The following is a 17310-nucleotide window of genomic DNA, read 5'->3' as shown; positions in this document are numbered from 1 at the left end:
ATAATTTTCCCCATTCAGAAATTTTTTTGTTCATTCTGTACTTTTACAGAATCTGAAAACTGAAATTTCACTTGCTTTGTACCTTTTCTCGTTTTTTTTCCAGGTGGTAGCTACTACTGCAACCCCGATCATTGAGTTTCTCCAAGAATTTCCAAACATATTGAACACCACCCTAACAAACTACACAGTTCAAACCATTCCTCTAATTAAAAAAAAAAAAATGATTTTCTATGCTTCTAACATCCACTGTTGAAAATAAAGAAAATACCACCATGTAAAAACTGGTTGACAATACGTTTAAGTAAGGTTGAACTATTAGATGGGCAATGACATTACTGAATTCAACTGAAGAGGCTGAGAACAGGAAAATATGGATGTTAGTTGCTTTTAGATTAAATGATATAGGGATTTTGAGATTTCACTGTGCCTTCAATCTAATATTTTGGTAAATCATCTAGCTTCAACCTATTTGTTATGAACTAACTAACAGCCCGATTTAAATACTTTTCCAAGCGGATCTGTTCATTTGTTGAACAGATTTTCTACCAAAGATTATCTAAATTCAAAAAGAACCACACGATTGAAGTGATTATTGTTAACTACGAAGATAACACTGATGCGGTTAAGTTATGAAATACAGTTAGTAGCTAGTTTTGTATTAAATCAGGATTTAAACCTGATTTAAGTGATTGGGCAAGTGATTAAAGTGACTAATCACACAATTAAAGTGATTAGTGCTGTGTACACGAATAACACTGTTGTGGTTAAGATAGGAAATGAGGTTAGTAGCTGGTTTTGTATTAAATCAGGAGTTAAGCAGGGTTGTGTTCTATCCCCATTTATATGGATTATTTTGATGGAATTTGTCTTAAGTCGCACAGGAAAGGCAGTGGGAGAACGTGGAATCAAAGGGGGAAGAAAACTTTCCTGGTCTTAGATTATGATGATGACTTAAGCATCCTAGATGAAAGTATGAGCGAAATGAATGAGCTTAAGAGGTTTTTACGAGCTCAGGATGCGAGAATAGGTCTGAAAATTAATATTAAGCAAACTAAGTCACTAAGGCTAGGAATAAGTGAAGATGAAAAGGTTACGATGGGTAACAAAAGATCGATCAAGTGAACAGCTACAATTGCCTTGGTAGCATTATTAGTAAAGACGGTGGTTGACTTGAAGATGTTAAAAGCAGAATAACCAAGGCCCAGGGTGTTCTTTTCACAGTTGGAAAAAGTTTCGAAGAATAGGAACATAAGGCTTTGAGCTAAGGCTGAGCATAAGGCTGAGCATAAGGCTGTAAGGCAAAATTAGATTATTAGAAGCTACATTGATGACAGTGGTAATATGATTCTGAAGCATGGGCGCTCTAAAAAACGGAGGACGATTTTCTACATGTTTTCAGGGGAAACTGCCTACGGGTCGCTTTGTGTACCCGACTGACTGACAGTATTTCGAACAGTAGGCTCAAAAAAGTGTGGTTCAATACTTCTTTCTACGGCTGTAATGAGAGAAAGGTTGAAATAGCTAGGGCACGCTCTGCGGATGAAAGATGACAGATTGTCAGAGATGTCCTTTTCGTCCAACCGTCTAGGGCTGAACGGAAAGCAAGACTTCCGTGATTAGGGTCAGAGGATGTCGTGAAGAAAGACTTAAGCGAAATGGGAACTTCCTGGGAGAGTATAAAGAGGTAGGCAACGAATAGATTGGGATTGAGGAGAAGCGTGCTTAGCTGTGTTGGCCTCCGGAGGCTTGTCGTTTTGGTGACTTGTTACTAGTAGTAGTATTGCACGTTTGTATTAAAGAAGTTCAGCCAGAGTTAAAAGTAATTTGGACACAAGAAGAGACAAAATTGACTGTGATTTAATTAGTGACACATAATTCCTTGTATTGTTCCGAATAGTATTTTTTATAGAATCTAAGAACTTAACACCTTCACGCCTCAGTACCTGATTCCCTTCCAAAAATAAAAGTAAAGAAAAAACAAATCTAACTTTGAGGCTTTTGATGATAAACTTGAATTCTTCAGCAGCCATTTCAGTATTCCTGTATGAAGATAAAACTTGTTTAGCATCTTCCAATCTGAAACGAGAAGTGAATAAAGATTAAACACAGAGCACACACAAGAGCCTTATTCCCCCTCTCAAGAGTCCTAAAAATATGTGAATTGAAAATTGGAAGGCTTTAACAGAACTTTAATCTGAAAGGTAATCAGTTAATTGTCGGTATTCAATGGCACCCTCAGGTGAAAGTTAGCGGGCGTCTATCATTCTCTCCTAGATGAACAAAAATAAGAATCGCCAACTCTTGCAATATCTAGAAAAAATAGCTTTTTGACAATGAGTCCTTTTGTGAAGTTTAGTCGTCTGAAAGCATTTTAGTAGGCTTACCCCCAACAGTAAAGATTTCCGGGGGTACTCTTTAAGGTCGGCACTAACGGTGCTCGAGTCCCTTATTATTATTTTTTTCTACAAAATTGTATGCACTTGCTAAAATGACTCATTCAAGTCAAAACACTCAAACTATAATACTAATATTTAAACTCTAAAATCCTAGTAACGTAAATATGAACTTAAACCTGAAAAACAACTTTTCAAATGATACGTATGCTATATTATCTAGTAAACACGGATGTAGTTTTTTTCCAATTGCATTTTATTGTATTATTAACTTTTGTTACGGAGAAAAGCTACTAGATATGACAATTTTCTTTCAAATAAGCCCTCTTCAAACATTCTGCAGCCACTGGCTCGGTACCACCAAGCCTGAGAAATAAAAATAAAAAATAGAGACATGTCACTGCTTCCTATAAAAGGAATTTTATTATTATTATTTTGTTTATTAATTAAAAACCCTTTTTCCACAAAATAAGTTTTTCAAGAAAAAGTAAAGGAACTCCATTAAACCAAAAATGAGCAAAAATAGAATCAAATATTCTACCAAGCGTAAAACTACCATAAAGCAGCATCAATAAATAAATGAAACCCAAAACGAACATAAATTGCAATAAATAACCAAGTCAAACTCAAAACGAGCAGAAATTAACATGATTAGGGCTAGCAACCCCTATGCCTTCTCAAGGCCAGAGCATATTTTGTACTTTACTGAAAAGAATACCAATGAATGTGCATTGTCAATTTCATATTTATGAATGCTCATATTATGAATGAATTTGTATATGAATGCAAACCAATGCTCATACTTATTCTTTAAAACCTTAATTATTTTTGATTTATTAAAGTTATAAAAGTGAAACATTAAAAAAAATTATATAAAGTGCAAATTATTTTGTGGCCATGAGAGGACATTGGGGTTTTGAGCCCTAATCATGTTAATTTCTGATTGTTTTGAGTCGTTTGTTTGGGCTATTTGGAGGATTTTGACTCGATTATTTATTGCAATTTATGTAACTCATTTTGTGGAAAAAGTTTTTTTAATTGATTTCTGTGCGTTTTATATAGACATAGTCTTTTTCAGGGGAACAGAATTGTAAAGCTGATTGCCCTCGAATCACACTTGACTCTTGGAGAGGGCGCTACAACTTTTAATTTCCAATCAAAGTAGCTCCTTTAAAATGTTAATGGTATTTACTAGTTATTTTACTATAATATTGTTTAAATGCCTTTTAATGCCAGCAAGCATACAGTTTTTTCGTTTAATTAAAACTCCCCATAAGCGCTCCCTAAAAGTTCAAATTTATTGCCCACAGTGTCATTATTTAAAGTAACCGTAGGCTTAGTATTAAAAGTACACACATAGTGTCTTCTGGTTAGTTCAAAATCCACCACAACTTATCAGTATTGATTTGTAGTTCAAGGTGAAAACATCTGTCTAGAATTGGATATTATAAATTTCAAACCAGTAAGCTTTTTCAGTGAATTTTAATCCCTGCGAACTAGTTAGATTTCGCAATACCTGGCAAAGGATTAAAGTTCGTGACCTTGATTAATATTATTACGCAGCATTTCAGTAGGCGAGAGATAATCCTATGGTCATAATTATCAAATCATATAGACTCATTAATTATTTTTGAAAATGTTGACTTATAAGCGAGCAGAAGAGGGAAGGTTTTCTGTAGCAAGCGTCGTTGTACCTGCCGGGAGTGTGTCTCCCTTAAATTGCGGGCAATAGATAGCAGGAGCCTACGCTTCCTTCGCTTATTGGTATTTTGAGCTTCTGAAATTTAGCCACCTACCATTCAGCTTTAGTGCGGTTAAAACGTGTTTTGCCCATGGTTAGGTTTTTGACTCAGAATTGGATTAACAGACTATTTTCATGAAAATGGACTCTGATTCGGATACGGACTGCTTTGTTTATGCCCCGGTTCTGAACTTTCTGCAGTATAATAATGAAAAAGGTGTCGAAGCTACAGTGATCTTAAAATTTGCGGTCGAATTCTTCGAGTCAAGTGATATTGCCAAATCGAAGAAAATCCTGTGGGATTCGCTGCCGAAATTGACCGAGCCCTATCCAAGGGGCACGGGCTCAAACGCAGCTTTGAATCATTTGAAAGACATGTTAGAACTTCTTCAAAATCAGAGTGCTTCCGAGGACATGCCTGTCTTTGTTATCCGTTCCACAGCCGAAGTTCCCTGTATTCCAGCAGTTGCTTACTCCAGGATAGCTTCTAAACTTAATGGAATTCAACAGACTCTTTCGCAAGTTAATGAGAAAATGTCAGCTTATGATCTGAATTTACCCAGCCTTCCAAGCAGTGCTACTGGTAGTGATATAAGCAAAGCCACTCTTATTATCACGAATGTACCACGTGATATCGATAATGCATCTAAACGGAAGGAAAGAATTGACTGTATTTCTGGTCACGAGTGCATTGATACTGTTCGAGCCTCTGGTGATAAATTGATTGTGAAGATCGAAAGCATGGCCGCTGCTGACTTTTGCAAATCTGCGCGCTCGGTTTTTCGTGATTGTGAAGCAAAAATGGTGGAGAAAAATTTTTTTGGTATCATGAAAGGCGTTGCACAAGATCTTGATCTTGCGCCTCTTAAAGCTTGCAGGGGTGTTCGAGACGCTATGAGAATTGGGAGCTCAAATTGTGCGAAAATTACGTTCGAAGACGAAATTTCTCTTTCCTCGGCCCTTAAATCTGGACTGAAGATAGGCTATGAACTATTCCGAGTGTATGAATATCGGCAAATTCCTAGGTGCTGCAGGAAATGTCAATCACCTGACCACCTTGCTGCAAAATGTCCCGATAAAAACTACAAATGCTCACGGTGCTCTGGTCCCCATATGAACTCCAGTGACTCACCTTGCAGTAACACCCCAAAGTGTGCAAATTGTAGTGGAGATCATGTTGCTTACAGTTTTCGTTGCTCCAAACTAAAGGCTCTTGCTAATTCCAAAGTTCCACGGCCTTCTCGCTTGCAATCATGAATGAGTATAAAGTCTCAGTTTGCTCTTTAATCAATGGGACAAAGGATAAAGTGTTAAGCCTTGATGAGAAACTAGCTAATCAGGATGTTGTTCTCTTACAAGAACACCTCCTCCCAAGTTGCAGTGAAAACTTTCTAAGGCGAAGTTCTCAACATGCTGTTTTCATCACGAATGCCCGACGTACCCGAGGCAGGCGTTCTGGCGGTCTTGCCTGTATAATTAAGCGATCTCTGCCTAGCTATTTGTCTCCTAGCTGCTACCAATCCTCTGAACCCTATCTTGCAATCCGGCTTGCAGACGTGATCATAATCAACGCCTATTTGCCCCATGATAGAAGATCTGTTTCTTCCTTCTCCAGCTATGCGAATGCCTGCAATAAATTAAAGACTCTCATATCTGGTATTGAGCGTCTGGGATACAAGTGGGTGCTTATAGGCGACTTAAACTGTGACATCGCCGTTTCCTCGACACGAAAGGAAGCGCTTTTTCAGTATCTACCCTCAGTATTTAAGGTCCTAACGAAAGACCATAGTTTTACATATATCCACTGTAGTGGTTCTGTCTCAAATTTAGACCACTGTATCTGCCATCATTCATTAAAAACTTCAGCAGTACATGTTGATGAAGATGAGAGAGATTATGATCATTTACCTCTGTATTTTGATATTATGGTTACTTCTGACGTATACTCGAACCAACCCTCAATGTCGCATAAGTGGTTTTGAAAAATGTGATTGATCTTGTGCAAACATGCCTCTTTACCTTGCTACCCTTGGAACTCTACTGTCCACCGTACGTGTCCCTTTCCATCTTCTTTGCACAAATGCGTACCCTATTATTGACAATGCTCGTACTGATTTGAATCACTATTATCGTGACATTATCTTATGTATGAAGCAAGCTGAAGATGTGGCCAGCCTGCTGATCCGTGTCAGGCGGAATACCCAAAAACCAATTTGAAAGTGTGATCCTTTGCTGAAAAAAGTCAAGAACAAGGCCAAATTCTGGTTAGGAATCTGGTCTGCCTGTGGTCGACCTTCTCAGGGTACTGTGTTTGATCTAAAACAAAAGATGAAACTCGAATATAAACGCCATCTTCGTGCCGTTCGTTACTCCGGTGAAACTTTTCCGAAAAGTAATAGTGAGTGGCGAAAAGTGATAAATTCTGCCAAGTTTCCGGATGCAAGTTCTAGTGATATTATATCTCGTCCATCTTGGATCGAACATTATTCAAAAATATTTTTGAAAGTTAATTATGCAGTGCATAAGCGTTTCTCGTGTTTGCTTGAAAAAAATTTGCCGTCACGTTTATGCGAGAGACATGTGATTCCAGTTGAAAAGTGGGCTATTATTAAAGGTGTTAAGGGTTTAAAATCAAAATCTTTGGATATTGATGGGATTAGTGTTTTGAATCTTGTTCCGAATTCTTTTAAACTGGTATCTCATCTCCAACTGTTTTTTCAAATGTGTTTGAGTAATTCGTGTGTGCCCGATTCGTCCCTATGCGGTAGCGTTACGTCACTTCTAAAAAAAGGAAAAGATCCGGTTTCTTGTAGTTCTTATAGGCCAATAACGGTAGCTTGTACTCTTAGCAAGCTTTTTGAACACCTCCTACTACCTTTTATCACTAAGCTTGCTCTAAATGATGATAATCAATTTGGTTTTAGATCTGGTCTAGGCTGTCAGCATGCTCACCGTGCTCTGACTTCTTTATTAAAAGATGTCCATCGCACTCGTCGCGTACTTCATTTCGCAACCCTAGACTTGTCTAAAGCATTTGACAGTATTTGTCATACTCAAGCATGGACAGCATTATGCCAGAGAGGAGTAAATCCGTCGGTAATTCACGTGCTTCGTTTTTGGTACTCCCGTTCTTACCTTCGCCTTAAGTCATTAAATAATTCTTAGTTTGGTCATATCCCTGTTCGTTACGGTGTAAGACAAGAGGGAGTTCTTTCGCCGTATATTTTTAATGCTTGTATTGAAAATGTATTATCAAAAATATCGACTACGTGCCTACTAGGACCATCTGGTATCTCATATCTGGCTTATACGGATGACCTTCTTCTGATTAGTCATACTGAGTCTGGTCTTGCCCGTTCAGTGAAGTCAGTTACTTCTGCTTTCCGCGATATCGGCCTGTACCTAAATATTGACAAGTGCGAGTTTCTTGTTTTCAACGGTAATAATTGTTCAGAATCACTATACTGCGATGGTTTTAGTATTCCTCATGTTAAATCGTTTCGTTGGCTTGGTATAACAGTATACGATTCTATGAATGCTCTCCGGTCTCGTGCTGTCAAAGATATTAGTGATAAGCTGTGGCTCGGTCATTTCTGTGCTCTTCTGTTCTGGTATTAGGCCACTTCTGTTGATTGGTGATCTAAAACGTATTCGCATAAATTATTACCGGTACTGCAAATTTCTTTTATATCTACCTCGTTCTTACCGGAATACAAAACTGGTTAAAAAGTATTGTGCGACAGATATTAGTGGTGCTTTCGAGAAATTATCTGCGAAGCTAGCTATTGAAGCGCTTTATAGGCTGGGATGTTTTCATCGCCTTATCCGTCTTTTTCCTGTATGTGATTAAATTTGTTTCTTTTGTATTACTTTTGCTGTTTTTCTTTTGTATTTTACTCCAATTAACCTCTGTTTTGTGAAGTGGGTGATAAATAAATTATTATTATTATTATTTTACCATGAAAGGTCTAACTTAATAATGAAAGCCGTTATTGTGATATTACTTTGCCACCCTTTTGACAATCTACATGAGCATAGGTCGTTTTGATTAAGTTCAACATCTGCCTAAATTTTCCTTTAAAGCTTCACCTTAATACCCTTAGCTTATGCAGTAGCGATAGTTGTAGTAGCAGTTGCAGTATTAGTAGCAGTATGCACATATCACCTTTGAGGTTTTTCAACATCCCTTCAACACCCGATGTTCCAACCTAATGCACAAATAAATTCTTAAGATATGCTCTTTTGACAATCTAAATGTACATAGTATCTTTTGTTAGTTACAATTTGCCATCAATATTCTTTCAAATCTTACCTCGATAGACTTAGCCTTAACAGTATTAGCATCACAGTACTTGCGGTTGTAGTAGGAAAAGTAGTTGTAGTGTTAGTGTTGTATTAGTAGTGGTAGTAACAGTAGTAGCAGCAGTATCAATAACAGTAGTAGCATGTACATCTTGCCTTTTGAACACTTGATCATCCCTTTCAAAAGGGATACGTGCCCGAAAGTTTCCACCATGGCATCCCGCGGAAGTTGCACCTTGGCACGGTAAACCGTTCCTAAACTATTGCTGATTGGCGCTTTGACTCCTTTGGGCTCCTGCCTTACAAGTTGTTGCAACTGAATTAGTAGTTGGAGTAGTTTAGCGCCAGTAGTAGCATTAGTTATAGTAGAAGTGGTAGTAGTGTTAATAGTGATATGAATATATTACCTTTTTTAATTGATCTTCCACGTTCAATATTCTCTGAAAGTTCCAACTTAATGCTCAAATCCATTCTTGAGATGCGCCCTTTTGACAATCTGCATGCAAATAGTGTTTTTTGATTTAGATTAAACTCCCCCTCAAAATTCTGTCAAATTTTCAACTTTATATGCTTAGCCTTAATTGTACTTGTATTGTAGTAGCAATGGTAATAATAGGAACAGTAGCAGCAGTACTAGTGTATTTAGTATATTATATGGCAGTAGCAATGTATATTATTATTAAGAGAGGAAGAGAGAGAGAGAGAGGAGGAGAGAGAGAGGGGGGATAGAGGGAGAGAGAGAGAGAGGGGGAATTTAGTAACCAAAATAACGATTACATAATCTTTCAACAATCATCGGAGAAACCCATTGGGTTGTATATGATGGTTGTTCCCATCTTCATAATCTACTAATACATGTTCACACTTCACCAATAAATCAAAATCACAAAAAAGAAAAAAAAAAGAAACAAGCAGTGAAATTATAACAACTTTTAACTATTAACACACACTATTAAACAATATCGTTGATAGACCATAAGCGACGTGGAAGCAAATCACTAGCGAAACATACTTAAATTAACCAAAATCATTAACAACTTCCGAGAAGGTAACTTTTCAACCCACTCTTGAACTGGCTAATATTATCTGTCAACTTTATACCATCAGGGACTGAATTCCACAGGTGTGATCCAGCAAAACGTGGAAATAAAGATCTGGGTTGAGTACTCCGAGCCTCAGACACTATCCCTGAAGAATGCCTAGTTTCGTGACAACGGTAAAATAAGTTAGACTTAAAACTTTTGCAAAAGCACTCCGGTTAATAAGGATTCAAACATTGATAAACAAAAATAGCTAGTTGATAATCTCTTAACTTTTAAACACTTAGAATTTTGATTTTAGTGAGGCAACTCGAAGCACTATTTTCAAATCTCACATAATCTCCCAAGACACGAACAACTTTATTTTGTAAAATTTGAACTATTTTGAAATTTGACTCAAAAGAACTAGTCCCCAGCAAACAAACATAAGATAGAAACGGAATGATAAGAGAATGGCAGAGGATAACTAGAATTCTTGATGGGATCTCATTCCTTAGCGTTCTTATAAGACCCAATCCTCTTTCCACTTTTGCTGCTACTGAATCACAGTGTAAATTCCAACTCAAATTGCAATCAAGATAAAAACTTAAATATTTTACACTAAAAGTTTGTCTAGAAATACGCCATTCAGACATATTTTATTATTTAAAATAGTGGGAGTACCAATTTTACAAAAAGTCATGAAATTCGTCGTACAAACATTAACGTGTAGACACCTACATCTCGTAAAACTTGCCAGTTCATTTAGGGTATTATTTGCTTTTGCAATCAAAAGATTTTCGCAAGATGGTGTTACTGTAAACACAATGTCACAAGCAAAGGATGTTATTAATGTCCCAGAAATATAAAATTGCATGGTATCGTGCATAAATTAGGAAAAGTAGGGGCCCAAGCACCAGACTTTGTGGATCTCCGCAATGGACTCTGTAGCTTCTTGATTTGCAGCCATCAACATTCACTCCAAGTCTTCTCCCTCCATGATTAGACTCAAACAAATTCAAAGATACATCCTGAACACCGGAACAACAGAGCCTGCTCAATAAGATCTTAAAAACACCAGCATCAAAAGCTCTGCTAAAATCTATGAGTTAGACTTAGACTCTCTTCTTGCCTTCTTATTTATTTCAGCCATTATTCGTATCATCATATAAAGGCGAGCGCAATTTAACATGGATAAATGAGCTAGATCATAAGCCAACTACACTCATAAATCCAATAAATAAATCACAAATACTCATCATAAACTATAAATCCACTGAAAAATACTAAGAGACTATTTCAATCTATTTCTCATATATGTATCTCACTTACAGGACTTTATACCACTTAAGCTTTACTTTTTGTTCATTACCAATTAAGCATAATACAGATGGGACCACTGGGAGATCCAAGCACTGATTCCCTTTACTCGAAATTCTTTTTGTTTAATTCTAAGGAATTGCGAATGTCACAAACTCCTTTTGTCACATTATCTGTCATATAGATATAAGGGGATTCACGTCCGGCTCCTCTTCCGAACGGGTTTTCACGTAATTTCTTGTTTCCCTGAGGCATACAGAATTTGTCCTTATCATCCTGAAGCTAGATTTTGATAAATCGATCTGTAAACTCCAGTAGCTCAAATCGGATATTAATCCCAAGGGGGGAGGGGTGGGGAAATTAAGGTATCAATATTGTCTCTAGCCCTTGATTTAGATTCACTTTTAATGTTCCATTCCTTCTTCTATTTATGTTTTCTAAGACAAGGACTCTAGATACTAACTCACCCAAACTAGGCTCCTTTTCACCTTAAGTTCGTAATGCCGATATTTTCTGTTTAATACTGGATAATTCATTTTCTTGGGTCGTTCTTGCTAATTCTAGATCTTCAACGCGAGATTTTATGGACTCTAAACCAGATTTAATGTCAACGATTTCCATTTTTTTTCTAAATCATCATTTTTAGTTGCTTCGACCATTTTAAGGACTAAATAAGGAATCCTCTAAATCACTTTGTCTTGATTGCTTCCCGTTTTTCCCAACCATATATATATTCAATAATGCTCATAATTTTCAAAAAAATAGATAAACGAACGCCCAAGGCAATTCACATACAATTTTATATAGCACTCGCAAAAATGATGCTACTACTCCGAATTCATTGAAAAAATATCAAAGAATTTACTTGTCAGAGTTAATCCGGCTGAAAATTGTATAGTGCAAATACAGATGTTCACTGAATGAATGTTAGTTCAAAACTGAGAGCAGTAGCTCCCCACGCTCAAGCGCAGAGTTAACAAAAATCTGTGAGATGGTGGACTGTATGTTTTGTAGAATTTCCTTAATCCAAACTGTGTTTCTGCGAGAAATCTGTATAGATTCAGATGGTTATACAATCTTCTAAGCATGACCTTTCATATAGCTTTGAAAACAAAGACTCGAAATCGGTCTACAATTCGAAGGATCTGTCTTTAGACCTCCTTTATGCAAGGCGATAACCGTAGCCTCTTTTAATCGTGAAGGAAATTCACCCTTTTTCAGCGATAAGTTAATCAAATATACAAGGCAGGGCACCAAATATACCATTACTAATTTAAATGTTTGCATATTGAGACCATCACTCCCAGATGAATTTGATTTCATCAATCCTATTATTTGCTTCATCTCCTCTAGATTATTCAGCAAAGTTCATATTTACCATCAAAAAAGGGTTTATTTATTCATCTTTAAAAGGTTCAGTAATTTTACTGCTATCATTTTTCAATATTTCACTTACTGATTTACCTACTTTTTTTTTAAATAGTCACCCAAAACATCAGAAATTTCCTTCCTTTCACCAACTATTCTATCATCAGCTTTTAGGCTAGTTGGCTTTTCACTTTTCTTGTCACCGTTTTATAGTTCATTAATAGTTTTCCACATACCTTTCGTGTTCCCTTTATTATTTTCAAATTTCATCCCATAATATTTTTGAACACATGATCTAAGAAGCCGATTAGTTTCATTACAAAGTTTTTTAAAGACATCGAACACCTCTTGCGACTCTAAATTCAAATAAAGTTCTTACAAATCATTTCTTTTCTTGATGAGTCAAAGAAACTCCTGGGTTACCCAAGGTTTTCTACGAGTAGATTTCTTCAGCTTGACGGTTCTCATTAGACAGGTTGAACCAAATATCGGTTGAACAATACTTACAAACTTATTATTATTATTATTTAAGAATTAACGACGCTTCTCGACTACTAGGGTCACTGCGTCGGCCCTGTAGTGCATTCCTGCAGCGTGATTCGATCTCTGGGTTCCGTATTACCAAGCTAAGGTCAAATCCACTGCGCCACCACAGGGCACTTATAAACTTATAAAATGCAGCGGATGGACTTTCATATTCATCATAAGACTCTTGCCACGAAAGAACACTCAGTTCTTGCCTAAATTTATCAGTACTCTCTTTTTTCAGTAACCTTTTCTTTATCTTCTTTATTTTGGCTTTTGTGTACGTAGGAAGGAACTCACTGCCACCATAGGAAAGTGATCAGAAGACTCACTAATTAATAATAATTACTAAATAGTGTTGCTGAATGTTGAGTAAGGCGCGTTGGAATGCCTACTAGAGGATATAGATCACTAAATAATGTTGCTGAATGTTGAGTAACGCGGATGATAATAAATGAGTAATGCGGAAAGAGAATAATAATACTCACTAAATAATGTTGCTGAATGTTGAGCAACGCGCGTTGGAATTCCTACTAGAGGATATAGATCATGACTAACCATAAGGGTAAAAAACTCTGAATTATCATTATTCAAACACAAAAGATCAAAATCAAAGTCACCTATACAAACAAACTCGGAAGCACTCAACTTGATCTCATCCAAAACTCGGCCAAAACCAAGTGCGACTTCTTCCCAATGAGTACTCGGTAATTTATGTACCTCAATTTTTTGCCTCACTTATATGCCTCCCTATTTTACCTCACTTATAAAATTTTATTCCCACCAATTTCCAGCTCAAGAATAAGAGTTTCAACCTTACCTTCCATCCAAATGGAATATTCCTCCCTCACATTAGCCACAAGATGCTCCTTAACTAGAATTCCTAAGCCTCCACGTGTCTTCGGCTTTCTATTTTTTACAATAAGCTGGTGTCCTGGACAACTAAAAAGTGACAAAGAATGTTCTGACGTTAAAAACCTCTCACATAGGCCTATAAATTCAAATCTACAATTTGTACCATCAATCATCTACAGAATCTCACGATACGACGAAGTAACCTGACAATTCCAATGACCAAGACAAAGCGACTTTTCATCAGCATTAAATATCGAAGAAAGCAGATTTACGTAACAGCTATCTCTAATCTATCGAAATGTGATAGAATTGCCTTCCTGCGCAATATCAGCATTAAGAATATCTCCAGCTCAAAACAGATTATTTTCCAAGTTCTTTAGTCTCATCACAACTTTAAGATAACTTGGCACAATACATCTTCTATATTATATATATATATATATATATATATATATATATATATATATATATATATATATATATATATATATATATAGAATGTATACATAAAAGAAACAAGTAGTGAAAATACAACAACTTTAAGCTATTAGCTTATACTATTAAGCAATATCGTCGATAGACTATACACAAAGTGGAAACAAATCACTAGCGAGACGTATATAAATCCGACCTTAATCAGATCACTCTCATATTTATCCCGTACTAAGTTCAGAACATCACGTCTTCGTTTCATCATATTTCCGACACAAAAATACCGGTGCGAGCTAATTTTGACTTTCCCTTGAAAACTTCAAAAGCAAAGTCTTTAGACTTGAATGTTACAACTACAGTAGCTATTGCATCCTGTTTACTTTGACCTTTGCTTAGATCTAATCTTTTAACTTCGATCACATCTCGATTTGATATTTCAAGCTCCATATTGTTTGTCACTATATCACAAACTGTCGACTTCAAGTCACTATTGGCAGGTTGTTTAACCCCATTGACCATGAGACTATTTAATCTCTTTTCTTGTTCATACTTATCAAGCTTCTGCTATGCAACTTAAATCCCTTTCCTCAATATGTGAGCATTGATTTTATAAATGTTTTAAACCATTGCATAAAACAACGAATTTCGGCTCGAATTCAACAACTAATGCTCTGTAATTTGCCATTGAAATCGATAAGCTTTGTTCTTTGATTGCACTGACTGTGTCCTTAGAAAATGACTGTTTGCCTCAAGCAGCTGCCAATTTTTCATCTAATTTCTGACCTATTTTCTGAGCAAGTAGTAGCAGTAGTAGCAGGTACATTTTGCCTTTGGGTCAACTGAATATCTCACTCATGATACCCCTGAAGTTTCCTCTTGATATGCTAATCCGATAATCTTGATACGATAATATTGCTGATACACTCGTATCAGCAATTTGTATTCACATAGTATGCATTGATTATTTCAACATTTCCCCTCAACGTTTCCTCAGATGTTTACGTCAATATTCTCAGCCTTAGTAGTACCCGCTACAGAAGTTAGTGATAGCAGTGGTAGTAGTAGTAGTAGTTGTAGTAGCAGTAGAAGAAGCGGTAGTTGTAGTAATAGTAGCGTGCATGGGCTTCTTTTTGGTCAATTGATCATCTCCCTTATCATTTCCTGAAAGCTCCAAAGTAATATACTCAGTCATTCCTGGGTTACGCCCTTTTGACAGCCCATATACGCATAACATGTTTGGATTTAGTTCAATACTCCCCTCAGCATTCCGCGAAAGACTCACCTTCATCCCTTTCGTATTTTGTGAAAGTAGCAGTCAAACATGCGTACTTTTTCTCAATAACATATACTATATCTAAATAATGAACAAATTGCTTAACTTGCAGCCCTTGCCCTGAGACCTCAAGGGGGAGACATCCCAAACGCATGATTAGTGAACCTTTCAGCAATGCTGAAAAATAGATGTCTTAAAACTTTGTTTGGATGTTTGTTTTTGGTAAATGATGGGCCTGGGGGGGGGCTAGTTGCTCTCAAATCGCGTTTGACTCTTAAAATGGGCATCTGAAGTTTATACGACAAACCGTTCCATAAAAACCTTATATACCTCCAGGGCATAACTTACAGCCCTTGCCCCACGGCTGTAGGGGTTGTGTCAACCCTGGAAGCATTGTTAAATGTTCTTTGGACATATTTGTTTTGAAGCGTAAATCCCCGCAATTTTAATCAGATGTATTTCATGACAAGAGGGGTAGTTAGAGGGGGACTAGTTGACCCCCATCACTTTTGACTCTTAAGGGAGAAGTAGAAGTTCCTAATTTCAAAAATAATTAACCAGCTCTAGAGTTTATACAACCATCTTCCCATTAAAACCTTAAATTCCCCCGGGCACAACTTACATCCCTTGCCTCAGGCTCTGGTGGTTTATAACGACCCCAAAATTCTTGTTATATGATCTTTGGACTATTTTGTTTTGAAATGGAAATCCCAAAAATTTTAATCAGATGCATTTTATGGAAAAAGGGGTAGTTAGGGGAGAGACTAGTTAACCTCCATCACTTTTGACTCTTAAATGGGAAGTAGAACTTCCAATTTTTAAAGAAATGACCCGCCTCTAAAGTTTATGCAACCATCTTTCCATAGAAAACTCAAATGCCCCTGGGCATAACTTAAAAACCTTGCCCCAGGCTCTGGTGGTTTGTAACATCCCCAAAAGCCTTGTTATCTGATCTTTGGACTATTTCGATTAAAATCTCTTTCAAAAATTTTTTATTGTCTGTATTTCGGGAAAAAACACGATGTGTGTTAGGGGGGGGGGTAGCTGCCTACTGATCACTTTGACTCTTAAAAAGGGCACTAAAACTTCTGACTACCTCTCCAATAAGACCCCTCTGAAATACATACAACCAGCTTTTCTATAAAAATCGCATATGTCCCCTTGCCCTGAAGGCTGTGGGGTTTTTGTCACCCTCAAAGACATAATTTCAGAACATTTCAACTGCGCTGAATAAATTACTATCTCAAAATTTTGATTGGGTGTGTTCGGGGAAGTGTTGGGCGAGTGTGGGGGCTAGTTCCCTCCATAATTTTGACTCTTCAAAGGGATTAGAACTTCCAATTTTCAACCAAATGAGACTCCTCTAATTTTTATACAGCAATCCTTTCCATAAAAACCATAAATGCCCTGGGGCATTATCCAAAATCCCTGACCCCCAGGCTCTAGGGGTCAGGCCTTGTTAACCTCAAACGCCTCAAAATACCTCAATCAACCTCAAAACCTTTTTTATAGGATCTTTGGACTATTTTGAATACATTTACTATCTCGAAATTTCAATTGGATCCGTTTCTGGACAATACGACGTGTTTGTGTATGGGGGGGGGAACCACGCTCTGATCACTGTTACTCTTACAAAGGGCACTGGAACTTCTAATTATCGATCCAATGAGCCACCTCCAAAGTTTATACGACCACCCTTTCTATAAAATCCATATATTCCTCCAGGGCATAACTTATAACCCATGCTCTGAGGGCTATGGGGGGTGGTAATTCTTAAAAACATAATTTCCAGAACTTTCAACTACGCTGAACAAAATGGCTATCTCAAAATTTTAATTGTACATGTTAGGGAAAATGATGGGCGTGGGGGGCTGGTTGACCTCCTATCTCTTTTGACTGTTAAAAAAGGCACTGGCACTTTCAATTTCCGATCGAAAGAGCTCTCTTTGAAGTTTCTACGGCAGCTCCTTCAATAGAAAGGGCCCTCGTCCAAAAAAAATTATAGAAACAAATAATACATTGTGCCAACATAGTTGTTTACTTAGGCAGCGCTTTTGTGATGCCTATGATTCAAGATGAGGA

General features: G+C 37.0%; 1 protein-coding gene across 5 annotated transcripts in view; it reads right to left on the bottom strand.

Moving 5' to 3' along the window:
• LOC136031301 (proton myo-inositol cotransporter-like) overlaps window positions 1-17310 on the bottom strand; it is a 132500-nt gene that overhangs the window by 18531 nt on the left and 96659 nt on the right. For all 5 annotated transcript variants that reach the window (XM_065710752.1, XM_065710755.1, XM_065710753.1 and 2 more), the window contains one exon: window positions 1989-2076. In XM_065710752.1, the coding sequence (XP_065566824.1) occupies window positions 1989-2076 (88 nt within the window). The remainder of the gene's footprint in view (window positions 1-1988; window positions 2077-17310) is intronic.

Source organism: Artemia franciscana, chromosome 9, assembly GCF_032884065.1.
Source record: "Artemia franciscana chromosome 9, ASM3288406v1, whole genome shotgun sequence".
Lineage (NCBI taxonomy): Eukaryota > Metazoa > Arthropoda > Branchiopoda > Anostraca > Artemiidae > Artemia > Artemia franciscana.
This window is presented reverse-complemented; position numbering and strand designations above follow the sequence as displayed.